This window comes from Poeciliopsis prolifica, unplaced genomic scaffold (genome assembly GCF_027474105.1).
Source record: "Poeciliopsis prolifica strain line A6 unplaced genomic scaffold, Auburn_PproV2 SCAFFOLD012, whole genome shotgun sequence".
Lineage (NCBI taxonomy): Eukaryota > Metazoa > Chordata > Actinopteri > Cyprinodontiformes > Poeciliidae > Poeciliopsis > Poeciliopsis prolifica.
The window spans coordinates 403,795-417,392 of NW_026562387.1; the positions used below are offsets into that span (position 1 = coordinate 403,795).

The window sequence follows — 13,598 nt, forward strand, 5'->3', positions numbered from 1 at the left end:
CTTAACCATGAATGCATTTTGGCCTTTTTTGCAGTCTTCATGCCTTATAGGCTTACCCTTATTGGTAACACTTTATGTGATGGGTTGTGAATTAGACTCCGTCATAAACATGACATTAACACTTGTCATGAACATGAGTAAATCTTCCTGAATATTTATGACTGTTGTCATAAAGTGTAATTCAGTAAGTCATGACACTTTTAATACAAAGTTGACATTATTCAAAGTGTCTTTGTTATGAGAACTTGACATTAACCAAGATACCATTATCTGACATAAATTTGTTATAAAAGTATCACTGATAAATCTTTAGCTTCAATAATGTAAAGCTACATGATTTTTTAAAGTTTAATCAGGAATACTTTTATAACAAATTTATATCAGATTATAATTTCTTGATTAATGTCAAGTTGTTATAACACATTTTGGTAGTGGTTCATAACAAAGACATTTTGAATAATGTCAGCTTTGTATTAAAAGTGTCATGATTTACCGAATCAAATCAATCAAATTTTATTTGTATAGCACATTTCAGCAGGCATTACACATTTCAAAGTGTAATGCTTTACACTTTGAAATGTCAGGCATTTCAAAGTGCTTTAATCATAAACACAAAAAACACAAAGTCATGCATCATGGAATAAACAATACATTGTTACATATTACATTTCAAATACAATTCTAAACAGGTGTGTTTTTAGTTGAGATTTAAAGGAAGTCAGAGTTTCTGCTGTTTTACAGTTTTCTAGAAGTTTTTGGTGCATAGATGCTGAAAGCTGCTTCTCCTCTTTTGGTTCTGGTTCTGGGGATGCAAAGCAGACCAGAACCAGAAGACCTGAGGGTTCTGGAAGGTTGATACAACAACAGCAGATCTTTGATGTATTGTGGTGCTACACCGTTGAGAGATTTATAAACTAACAACAGTATTTTAAAGTCTATTCTTTGAGCTACAGGGAGCCAGTAGAGGAACTGGTGTTATGTCTATCTTGCTGGTTTTAGTGAGAACACGAGCAGCAGCTTCTGGATCAGCTGCAGCTGTTTGAATGATTTGTTGGACAGGCCTGTGAAGACGCTGTTACAATAATCAATACTACTAAAGATAAACACATGGATGAGTTTCTCTAGACCTGGGTGAGACATTAGTCCTCTAATCCTGGAGATCATGGAATGACACTTTATGACAACAGTCATAAATATTCATGAAGACCTACTCATGTTCATGACAAGTGTTATGTTATGTTTGACATTGTTATCGCAGTCTTATTCACAACCCATCAAATAAAGTGTTACCGACTTATTTTAGTGTCATTGCACAAAGTAGGACTTATGGAGGATTGCTATGGTGATGGGGTTGGTGAGGTTGGTCCCCCTCTGTCAAACTCCTAACTCAAGCGGTTTAGTCAGCGCTGTGCATCAGATGGCTCATGTAGAGGCAAGCAGGCTTTGCAGGTGAAGGAAGTGACACGGTGATGACATGTTTTGTGCGGTCAGTCAGGATTTAAAAGCGTAAACATGACTTTAAAAAAAAATCAAGAGTAAGAGGATGAGATGTATATTTAAATTTGAAGCAACAACACAATTTGTGTGCCGTTGTTTTGATATGGGGAGATCTCCAGTACAGAGTTTATGTGCAGTCGGCTTTATATTGGGAATCAAAGACCTCTCCACGTAAGATTTATGAACGGCCAAAGGCAGCTGAGTCGGCTTGTTTTTGCTGGTTTATGACAGAAATGTTTTGTGAAAGAGTCACAGAAAAGATGTCGTTGCCTTCTGTCTAATCAATGTCCACAGAAAGATGCCAATGGATGTCTGACTACGGTTGAAAGAAGGTTGATCTACTGGGATAGCAAAAAATGACTTTTAGCATAACCATTTAGACAGTATAAAGAATTGATTCAATGTCTAATTTTCAACATGTACTTAAATGAAGACAAAAGCTCACAAGCCTTTATAAGCCATTTCCATAAACTCCAGCATTTGATGCTTTAAAACACAATAATGTAATCTATGAAATGCATCAGGTTGCAGAGTTGGACCAGGACTCCAACTAGGGAGGTCTTCACCAAGTGCTCACCTGAGCTGGGGTAGCGTTTAGCTGTGTTGGAGGATGTGTGGGAGGAGGATGTGGAGGCCACCCTCTGGTCTGAACTCATGTTGTCTTGGCTCAGAGGTGAGGTGGACTTTCTTGGCTTCTTGTCTGTCAGGTGCAGTGGGGAGCTCTTCTTGGCAGGTTGCAGTGGCCGTCGAGGCCTGGCTGTGGCGTTGACCCTAAGCCAGGCTTGGGCTTTGTACTCCACAATCTCTCCGTAGTTTGCGCGGGTCACTCGGCACTCGTAGAGTCCTTCGTCGTTCTTGCTGACTCTGGAGATCTGCAGCTTGTGTGAGATATCGTTGCCCTGGACCTTCACTGTCTGTTAAAAAGATTGAAAGAGACTAGTGTCATAACCTGGAGTGAGAAGATACTCCAAAGGACCCTCAGTTTTTATATGCATTTAAACTGCACCAGAGTTCACTTCAACCGAACCAACACCAAGGTTTGTAGGTGAATCAGCATTTTCTATTTTGATCCAGGTCAGAGTTTGATCTCCCCAAGCAAGCAAGACTTTGGACATGAACTAGAGTTTGAAAAGACCAGAATAAACAGAGCTGGTCTGAATATGCCCGAAGATTATGGTGCAATGCCCAATTCAATCCATAACACGGGAGTCCTTAGCAGGTTTTTGGTCATTCTTCAGGAAGTTGTTTTAGGAAGCAGTGGGTTACCCAGAAAATATGAAAGAGTTCCCTGAGACGATGAGTTCTCGCAAAATAACAAGCAATGGTCTTATTATTTTTTGTTGCAGATTACAGTGGGCTGGACAATCTGTCAGCAGAAATCCATGACATTGGGACCACATACCCTGTATTGAAGGTTTGTCAAGGATTTGAAGTAGATGCAAAAATCACATAGCATAATTTTCACATTAGTGAGTTCTGCAAGTATATGGACAAATGTTTTTTTCTGATAATCATGACCCTACACAGCATGATGAATGTATTGTCAGAGCCCAGGAGAGCACACGGGTCATGGATCAAAATCACTAATATACAGTGTTCAGCAAGTATTGGGAGCCTCAAGTCACGATCCAGAGACATTCCAATTGGTTATGGTCCATATTTGGAAGGCTGTTATAATCTGTGTAACCTTTTCAAATGCAATTGCTGACGCCTTTACTACTTGGTATTATGCAAACTGTCAGCATCACTCCTTCAACCAGAGGTAGCCACTTTGGCTAATTATAAGTAAGAGAATAATTTTCAGGGGAAGGATTATTTGGCTGCTACTTTCTCTCTTAATTAATGAAAGTGCCAAGAGTGGACTTAGTTTTATACACATTACTTCTGTTGCATACATTTTAAAATAAATAATTACACAGGTTGGTACATATTCTTTTCCAAGATCTTAAGGCTTATTTGGGTTTTTTATTCTGCTTTAGCTATACTATATTATAAAAAGGCTGAGGTTCTCCTAACATCACAGGAAACTATATTTATTTTCTGTAAAACCAATGAAAGCATTAACTTTCTACTTATATTAGAAACCAGAGCTAAAATTATTGTAGATACTATTTGCAATTGATTGTATGTAACAGAACTTTTTCTCCAGCTTTCTTGCTATCTAATTTTTTCACAAGCTTCACAAGGCGACTGAGAAAATGTTTTCTTTCTATCAAAGCCCTGGGCTATTTTTATAATTTCAACTGGGCAGACATGTGAATTCAGAGAATAAGAGCCCTGCACCCATAAGGCTGCACAGAACAACCTTGGGTTCTACACACAGACTCAACGTAAAAGACAGTGAAATGCAAAAGATCTGCTCAGCTCATGCACAGAACCACAAAGAGTATGTTTACCTTTCTGCCTCATTAAAACCTTATTTCAGTTAATGAAAGCTATTAAAAATAATCGGCAGAGCTGTGATGCTTTAAATCAAGCAAGTATGTGAAAAACAATCTGGGTTTTAATGTTTGTCTTCAATAGAAATCACCTCATGGTGCTAAACCAATCAGGTTTAATGAGCAGAAGAAACTTGTAGAACCAGAACCCTTGTTGATATTTTTCAGATTATTTTTTATTTTATTTTTTTTACCATGACACCTGGATGATTTATTAGTAATATAAACTTGGAAACTTCTGCTACAACAAGTAAATAATACATTTTCCCCTTTTAGCAATTTACACCCCCTGGCAATACTTGCTGCTATAAAAAAAAAAAACCTCAGACATCCCAATTAGCAGTTCACCTCTTCTGGCTTCTCTGACAGCTTCAACTCTTTGAAGCATGACTAATAAAAACACAGGTCAGTTTTGAGGTATGGAAACTTTTCATCCATTTTTTTTTTTACACCATAAATTTTGAACTGGATTGAGATGTATGGAGCTCAATCTGATAAAATACTGTGGAAATGTGCTTCGACTCTATCTTTTTATGGTTCGTTGTGGCAGCGAACCGTACATTGCAGCATCTTCTCCTTGACATGTTGCAGATTTCTGAATCACCTTTGGAAACCACATATCCTCAGACTGTTTTGCCCAACATATCTTGAATATTCAAAAGAAAATGTAGCTAACGAAGCTGAAATTCTAAACCTTCAGCTGTTGAGAAATGATTGATTGCTGGAGGCGCGGACTCTGTTGAAGATTCAAACGCTCGGATTTAATATTACTCCACCACTAAAATTTGGCCGTAACATGTAATGCACCAGCTCGTTGAAAATTACCAGGAATTGTGTGCATTGTAAACAACCCAGGAGGGAGTAGGGCCATGCCATTTTTAACAGCAGTAAAGATGGATGGTAAAAGACCATCTTCACCAGATCTTTTATCAGAAGATTAACATTCGAAGGACGTTGTGCTTGGAGCAACATTCCTCTGGCTCCAACTTTAATTGCTCAATATTTGGAAGCGTAATCCATACACATGTTGTTGACTTCCATTGCTGCTACAAGTTGCTGAGAGGGCTCAGCCTATTTTCAGATTTCTATGAAAAAAAAAAAGGTTTTCCTTTAAGGTTACAATTAGGTGATGTCTTCTGGTGCTCTGTTTCACTAATACACTGTGGTTTCAGATTGTAAACATGACAAAAAGTGGTCACGTTTAGGTGATGGGAGAATTTTTGCAAGGCATTATTTTCCAAAGCTGCCAAATTCAGCTGCTGAATAACATATTTATGAATGACCTTGGACAATGACTATGTCCTGGTTGTAATCACCAAAGAAGAACAAAAGTTTGCTGCTGAAACAATCGAATTGGAAGGAATAAGACCTCCAAAACACAAGGAGATGATGACGTTTCCATATTAGCAGCATCTGTAAACTGTCACGCCGTAACACACACATCTGTGACGATCTTGTACCGGTTGGCTGTGTGCTGCTCTAGGCACAGAAGGCCCATGCAGCGTGGCAGAGGAAAGAGGCGGAACTGTTGCTGGTGTGTGTGAGCGCAGGAAGGGAACCACTGACAGTAATAACACGCTGCCACTGATTTTGTTGATTAGCTCCATTCTCTGGTGGAAGGTGTATTATTCAAGGAAATCAGCTGCTGTTGTGTTGGCTCAGAGTGGATCTCTGCCAACTCGGCTTACAATGGCGACGTGTTGGGAAAGTGGGGGGTTTGCAGCATGGTGTGAATGACGTGTTCTTCAACTCACACTTATTTTTGTCCCTTCGTCATCAGGATCGGGCTCTGGTATCATCTCCATCTGCAAACACAAAGAGGGAGAGAGCATTAGCGAAGCGACAGTGGTTGAGTAAAGGCTGAGGATGGGTTTTATGCATGCCTAAAACCACTGAAGGGATTCCTACAACAGCTTTCTGAAAAGACATCATCTATCTGCCGAGACTTATAAATGTTGCAAAGCAACATCAGCACACAGTTCACACAGAGTGACTACATTGCCGCTGCCCTGCCTTTTAGAAGTAAATGCTACTCTTCTCACTGTTTCAGCTTTATTTTTAGTCTTTGAGTGCTTCTGTGGGGAAATTAAAAGCCAGCTCCCAAATGTTTTTGCAAATTGAAAATAAAAAAGGGAATAGTTTAAACTAGGATAAAGTGGTAAAACAGACTGCTTTGTGTGAAGACTAAATTATGTTTATGCTGCTGGCAGCATCTTCTGGAACAGTGACATCATCTATGGAGGCATGTGACAAAATGTCTGAAAAAGGAAGGAGATGTTTATGGTGTGCAGAGATTGAGTAAAAGATACCACAGTTTAACAATATGAGCAAAAAAAACTCTAAATCAAAAATATTGGTTTTATTTTTCCTTGCACTATGTTGTAATAGTACAATGAATTGCACTATTACAACATAATAGTGCAAATGTATTCTTAATACATTAAGAATACTTAATATAGTATTTTTAATGTGAAATATTTAAGATAAAGAAGAAGCCTCTGCTGGACCAGACAGTGTCGGCACCCAGCTAATTACCCAAAATCAGATTGCTAATCCCCAAATAGCTAATCCCCACAGACTGAACAACATATACATATACACACCACATATATGGCAAAAATACTTAAGCAAAAATATATAAACCACTCTCTGAACTTATATGTTTTCAGGCGTTTTTATTTTATTTCATTCATGCATAATTTACAACCTGTATGCGACATTTGGCTCTTTAGATGACCTTGACAATCAAACACGCCTTAAGTGTGAACTCTGCATGAAAGTCCAACTAGATGTCATTAATTTTTGAAAAAAAGAAAAAATACTACTTTTATTTTGACGTTAACATTATGGATTTCAGGAGCTACTCGCTGTCTCATGCAGTTCTCCAATAGAGTGTCATTGTTAGCAGGCTGTGCATCAGTAAACACAGGGAGGGAGACAGAGACGGATACAGAATGTGGAATAAATAACAAGGCTTAGACTCAGTATTTATTTACAAGGTTTCTGCTTAGGTTGTAGAAACAATCAGCCTGATCTTAGAAAGTTACAACTGGCCAGTAAAGTATGAGAGCTTGGTCACTGACATGTATTATGAGAAAAATATTTACAGTGTACTAAATAACTGTAAAATTTGTAGTGTGGCAGTAACATTTTATTGTTCGTTTGCTAGAAGAAAAATAAAAATCTGATTTATAGCTCTTTATCAAATATATTCTAAAAAAGGCTCAATTTATATTTTTCTTTAAAACAGAAAGATTCACTTTTTTTATACAAAGTTATATAATCAGATCTTCCTAGTTTAATCGCCATATTGCTAATCAGTTATTGATATGAGGAAGCCTTGCTGATAGAATGAAGTAATGAGTTTTGTCCCTCCTCCTTCGACGTGCACCTGGTCACAGTAGGCATAAATGACTCTGTTTTACCAGAATCAAACATCCAGCAGAACCAGGACCAGGATGACCCATCACTACCTACAAACACATGGGGCTGCTCAACAATAGTCACAGCTGCCTTTGTGGCCATTTGGAAATAGTCATTGCTCTACAAGGAATAAATTTGAATCCGCCTCTTTTGTTGCCTCTACCACTGTGTCCTTGGACAATACACTTCCCCATGTTGCCTGCTGGTGGTGGTCAGACACCCTACAATGGATATGATCAGAAATATTTGCCAAAAAGACAATGCAGATTCTCAGGTATCCAGGTTGTCTTGGGTTTTAATTGAAGACAGCTGGACTTCTGCTGTTATCTTAAAGACACTTCACCTCTCACCCAGGAGGCTTGTTCAGTTTTGATAATTGAACTTGAAGTATGAGGCTCATAAGTTGTAAAAAAAACTGTTAAAACTGCTAATGAGCAGTGATGGGAAAAAAAACAACGTTAATATGTGGTCCATATTAAAGCCGCTTAAGTAGAGGGTAATTACTTTTTCTGTCGTGACAATGTCAATACAGTTACTGACAATAACGTGGATGTGTTACTGTGTTACTGTGTTACTGTCATAAGGCACATTATTAGAAGCCACCTTCATCTGACTGGGAGTTGATGTGAAAAACATGGCAGAAAGGCTGCTGATTGCTCCAAACCAATCAGAGACACTGAGAAGACATACAGAGAGTCATGGATAGCCCATATAATCGAACACCGGTGCTTCTTTTTAAGTGGAAGCAAAAATTAAATTTTTGTCTTGAAGAAATAGGAGGTATGACTCTATATATGGAATATAATTTATACTACGGAAAGAAAGCTGGCCCTTATATCAGTCAGAAGCAACATGTCTCAGTGTGGCAAATTCTCTTTGCATAAAAGGACAGTAAATCATAGAAAACACAACAGAACATTTTGAAATCTAAACCTGTGTACCTTTGGACTGGTACGGCCTCTATGTTGTCTGGAGAACTGTTCTACATAAGAACAAAACAACTCAACATCAGGACCATCTCAGTTTGAGCCCCACTGGCAAAAATGTAACATGGTGGCAAGCGCTAACCATGTTAGCCAACATCACAGCCTGAGCATTGATTTTAGAGGCCATAATTTATTTATCCCACAGCAGATGAAAATGGATGTGAGGCTAGCAAACCTCTTAAAAACAGAGCGAAGCAGAAGCTGCTCAGCAGTTATAGCTAAAGACGATTCCTTCACAGAACACAGGAACCGCTGACTCCATGAGTGAGACTGAAAAGGTACAGGCACAGGAGGAAGAAGATGGCTACCTATGAGCAATTGTTGCACCCGGTGCTCTTTCAAGAGCTGTAATTACTTTGAAAGAACTGCACCGCTTTTCTCCGGAGGATGTTAGGCAGGCAGGTGATTAATGAGGAAAATTAGGAGCCGAAGATCTTCTCCCATCGAGCGCGCAGGACTCACAATGTGACTTCAACGGACAGAGCTGGCATCCTCTGTTAGACGAGATGGAGATTTTTACAGAGACGTCTTTAGGCGAGCCACGATTAATCGTCCGCTGTCTTGGGGTAAGACTGTATTAGGTCATCAATTTCAGACCTCCTCCTTTGCGAAGCGCTCCAGGAGCGGTTACGCAGGCCTGGTGTGGTCTATATCTGTCACTAGAGGGGGATAGAAATAGACTTCCACTGGAGGACACATGCTCTAATTTGATCTATGCACACTAGCTGCTGTCTTAAGGAAAGCTGAATGAAATGGTTTCCTACATTCGCTTTTCAGTACAGCAATGTTTTGTACTTCTAGCTGAAAGTAGAAAAGTAATCAGTGACATTTCACCAGTGTTTTAACTTAAAGCTACTTTGATTTTTTGGTAATGAGCCATCATCACATATTTGATAAAGGTTTTTTTTAATTTTATGAATTCCTCACAGGGAAACATGAGGACAATGTATTCCCAGCCCATCAGTAGCTGTGTTTCTTGTACAAATGTGCACAAGTTTTTGTCTATATTCCGCTGGTGTCGAAAAAAATACAATTTCGCAATTGTGGTGTTTCCATTAAATAATAAATGAAATTAAAATTATATGAGTAAACCAGCTGCTTTGAAAACGAGGAGTAAATATGTTTTCAAAAATTATGGCAGCGATCATAGGCATAAATCCCAGGGGGGGGTGCAATGAAGATCAACTGCAGTTTGTTATTTCATTACTTTGACTGAATCATGATAAACTGCCTCATTGACAAAACTGCTACACTGCTTTCATAGACCTAAGCATTTTCGTCAAAGGTAGCAAACATCTCATTCATATTTAGCTCTTAAACTTTTAGTTAATTAGCAGTTTGAAACTGGAGGGAAGGGCTGAGCAAGTGGTCGACAGATCTGTGTTTGGGAGCCGAGAACAAAAGAGAGAACACATAGAAAAAACAGAAAGTTTTGAATTTATTTCTCACTGTCTTCAACACAGAGCCTTTAAAATCACAAAATAAAATCTGAATATTTTTCTATATCAACCCTGGAGCTTTAAGTGTTATATTTAAGCTATAATTCCTCCTAGATATTAATTTCTATCCACCTGTTGGTTCTCAGTCATCCAGGTATGGCAAAACTAAAATAGGCTTAAAAATAAAGCAACTTCAGTCATAATTTATGACTGAAGTTCATTTAAATAGCCCATAACTTGTATTGGGAGTCATTTCAATAAATCAATGTTAATGAAAATTTTTACTAAGAGCAGTTATTCATTAAAGCTTTCTTTAGTTAGAACCTTAAATTTTTGTGAAGGTGGAGCAGAGATTAGATAAGTCAGACTCAACAAAACTTGCATAGAAGCAACAATTGAATTTTAGTTTTATTTCTCAATATTTTGTTCATATCCATTACCAGTCATTTTTGTTCCTGCAGCTTGAATGTGGTTTACAAACTTTTTAAACCATATCTTACGTTACGTTTCACTGCAACTTCACTGACCAAATTTGCTCTTAAGAAATGTTTCTGTTTATGGTCCCCCCCCAATAATGAGATGGGATTTATGCAAGCGCTCATCATTTATTAACCAATCAGTGGATATCTCTGGGTCTAATTCAGGCATTGAAGCGATAAGCCCCACCTACTTGGGAGCAGCCAAGTATCCGGCATTTTGGGGAAAATATAGTTGATGATTTTAGAGAAGTTATGGATTTAACACATTGGAATGACACGACTTTTTATGAGCTGTGATGCTGTGAGAGCTCTGCTGGAGCCAGCTGCACATTGTCTGAAAAAAAAAAAAAAAAAAACAGCCTCCTACTACTTCCTATTGTCTCGTTCATTATTTCCACCAGTACTAGCATCAGCTGTTGATCATGTGCGGAGGCAACGTTTCCATTGCAATTTTGAGACATACATCTTTTTTGATATGTAGAAATGACCACTTCATCTTAACGAAAAAACATTTTTTTCAAAATTGTCATGTTTCCATTTGACAAATTTACTTTAGAAATTCAAATTTGGGCAGTTTTATGGCTAGTGAAATCACAGCTCATCTCTAATGTTCAGGGGTCAGCATAGATTCACCAATTTAAGTCGTTTGTTGACACTTTTCACTGTAGTTTATTTGGAAATGTTGCTGCTTTATTGCCAAAGTAAATATGCCATAAATCACTACACTACATACTGTCACTTTAACAATTGGGAGTTGGGCTTTTTTAATGGCTTATTTTCCAGAGACCAAAAAAACAACAACAAACATTAGCTTATTCCCAAAATTCACCACTTTGGATGATTTTAGGATTGGAAACAAAAATTAAAGTAAAAAAAAAGAAGTAATTTTGTGTAACAAATCCCTTTAAAAAAAAAAAAAAAGGTGGGTGTATTTTATTTCGATTGAACATTATTCCGTAAGAAAACCAGAACATTATTCCGATTGAACATTATTCCGTAAGAAAAACAGCTAAATGTCTGAGCTGCCAGTTGCAAAGTGACTTGCAGTGTCAAATAGGCAGAGGATGAGGACTACTGCCCTCTGCAGGTGAGAAACATGCAACAGGGAAATATAGACTAATGAAGAATTATGAATAATTGTATTTATTGCTTACAATGTAAAACAAAAGTAAAATCACTGCAACATTCAAGCAAAAGTTTAACTTGGAGAGTTTTTAAACAAACATTTATTCCCTCTTCTTTAAAGTGTTAATTCAGCCAGGCTTAAAGCAAATACATATCTAGTCAGAATTAGATTAGTAAAATACTGTGAAAACCATATACTGCATCATTTGACATGTGGTTCACAACTAGTTACACTTGAGTTTATGAGTTTTACATGAGAAATGAGAAAAAGTAGTAAATTCAGCACAACCATACCAACACAAGGGTAAGTCCTGTGTGTGCTCAGTTGCTGTTGTATGTGTTCAGATTCTGTACTCAACAGAATTAATATTATATTTTGCAAGGTAAGTGGGGCTTTAAGAGTGTGGAAGTCAAATGATGGTTTCAATAAAAGTCTAAAACACTTATAGGACAATCGGGAGGACCAGGAACACTAGAGGACATGAAACCGCAGAGTATGAACAGACGCAGAGGTGGAGATCCAGTGGGGAACAAGGACACAGATGAGCACATTAACACACACACACACACACACACACACCCCACACACACACACACGCACACACACACACACACGCACGCACACATGCAAAGACACGCATGCACACAGGGGTAATAAAGGAGATGAGGAACAGCTGGGACTAATTACAGGGGAGGGAAGGTTGAAGAAAATCAAAATACAAACGCAGATGAAACCCAAACACAAAAAAAAAAACAAAAAAAATAATAATTTAGGCAGAAATCTGTGGCAAGCAGAAAGCCTTTGTGTAATTTACACAAAGGCCTAAAAAGGACATAGATAAACAAAATAAGAGTTTTGATTAAAATTTAGCAGAAGTGGTTAGAGAGTGATAGAATAGATCTACAGTTAGATTAAAGGTAGCATACAATATATTGTATACTGGCTTTAACTGTTAAGCAGAGTGAAAATAAAGGACAGTGAACCTCCACATAATTGTGGTTGAGTGTTTGTGAAACTTTCAGTGGAATTTTACTCCAAATTATTTGCAGAATATTTACCTTTTCACTGATTTTTTCTGAGATGATCTAAAAGACCCTGGGTGAGCCTCTCTAGGGTGACCCTGCCTCTTGCCTGATGACTGGTGGAGATAGGCACCCAATGGGATAAGGGTGGAAGAAGATGGATGGATGGATGGATGGATGGATGGATGGATGGATGGATGGATGGATGGATGGATGGATGGATGGATGGATGGATGGATGGATGGATGGATGGATGGATGGATGGATGGATGGATGGAAAAAGCAGTGAGGAAAGCTGAAATACCTATCTGCTACTGAACGCTGCTTGACACAGGTGGATGGAAATCAGCCAATCCAGGAGCAGCGTGTACTGGCTGATCCCACTAGAGTGGTGATGAGGAAGACTGAATGTCAGCTTCTGTGCTAGTGATAAGGCAGTTTCCACTGTGTGTAATAATGCATTGATGTACATTTGGTGTTTGAACTATTCAACTAAGCACCTCTAATATCTTACAGGGGGTCTCAGCTGTTCCATCCAAGTGAATAAATGAACCTCTACTCTGTTACCTTTCTGTAAATGATAGAAATGTGCATTCAGTGACTTCTAAGTAGTATATATCACTGCATGTGAAAAGAGAATTCAGATAGCAGACACATTACTATACCATGGCCCTATTTATAAAAAAAGAAAAAAAAAAGAAAATCAAATGTTAAAAGACAAAGAGAAAGAGAAAGAAGTTAGATTAGAGTTGGACAATTTGATCATAATTAATAAATAACAGAAGCAGTCAGAATTATTTCAGTTTTTCAGTCTGTTTATGGGCATAGCTATGTGTGTCTTTTACATGTTTGCATAACTGACATTTTATAATGTGTTGCCTGTTGAAATTGTAACAAATAAAATTATTTTTTAATATTATATGACCAAATCAGATGTAATGTTTTCTCTGACAGCTCACAGCTCTGCTGTAATTCTTCTAACACCTGATAATGAGTTGCTGATTGCTGCCATCAGCTTGCTCTGCATTTATATCACCGGTTTTGTCTTTGTCTTTATTATTTTAAGCTCAGTCCACAAAGTGGGACTGGCACTTGCATTAAATTACTTTCTCTGAGTGTTCTTTTTCATTTTCTAATAATCCATATTTGGAGCATCTAAATATAAACATAATGAAGCAACTGTGATGT

At 37.9% G+C, this 13,598-nt stretch overlaps 1 protein-coding gene across 1 annotated transcript in view; it reads right to left on the reverse strand.

Moving 5' to 3' along the window:
- The window catches only part of vstm2a (V-set and transmembrane domain containing 2A), a 90,915-nt gene that overhangs the window by 24,275 nt on the left and 53,042 nt on the right, over positions 1-13,598 (reverse strand). Inside the window, exons 3-4 of the mRNA XM_055037641.1 lie at positions 5,690-5,740; positions 2,075-2,411 (exon numbers count right to left, since the gene is read on the reverse strand). Of these exons, the coding sequence (XP_054893616.1) occupies positions 2,075-2,411; positions 5,690-5,740 (388 nt within the window). The remainder of the gene's footprint in view (positions 1-2,074; positions 2,412-5,689; positions 5,741-13,598) is intronic.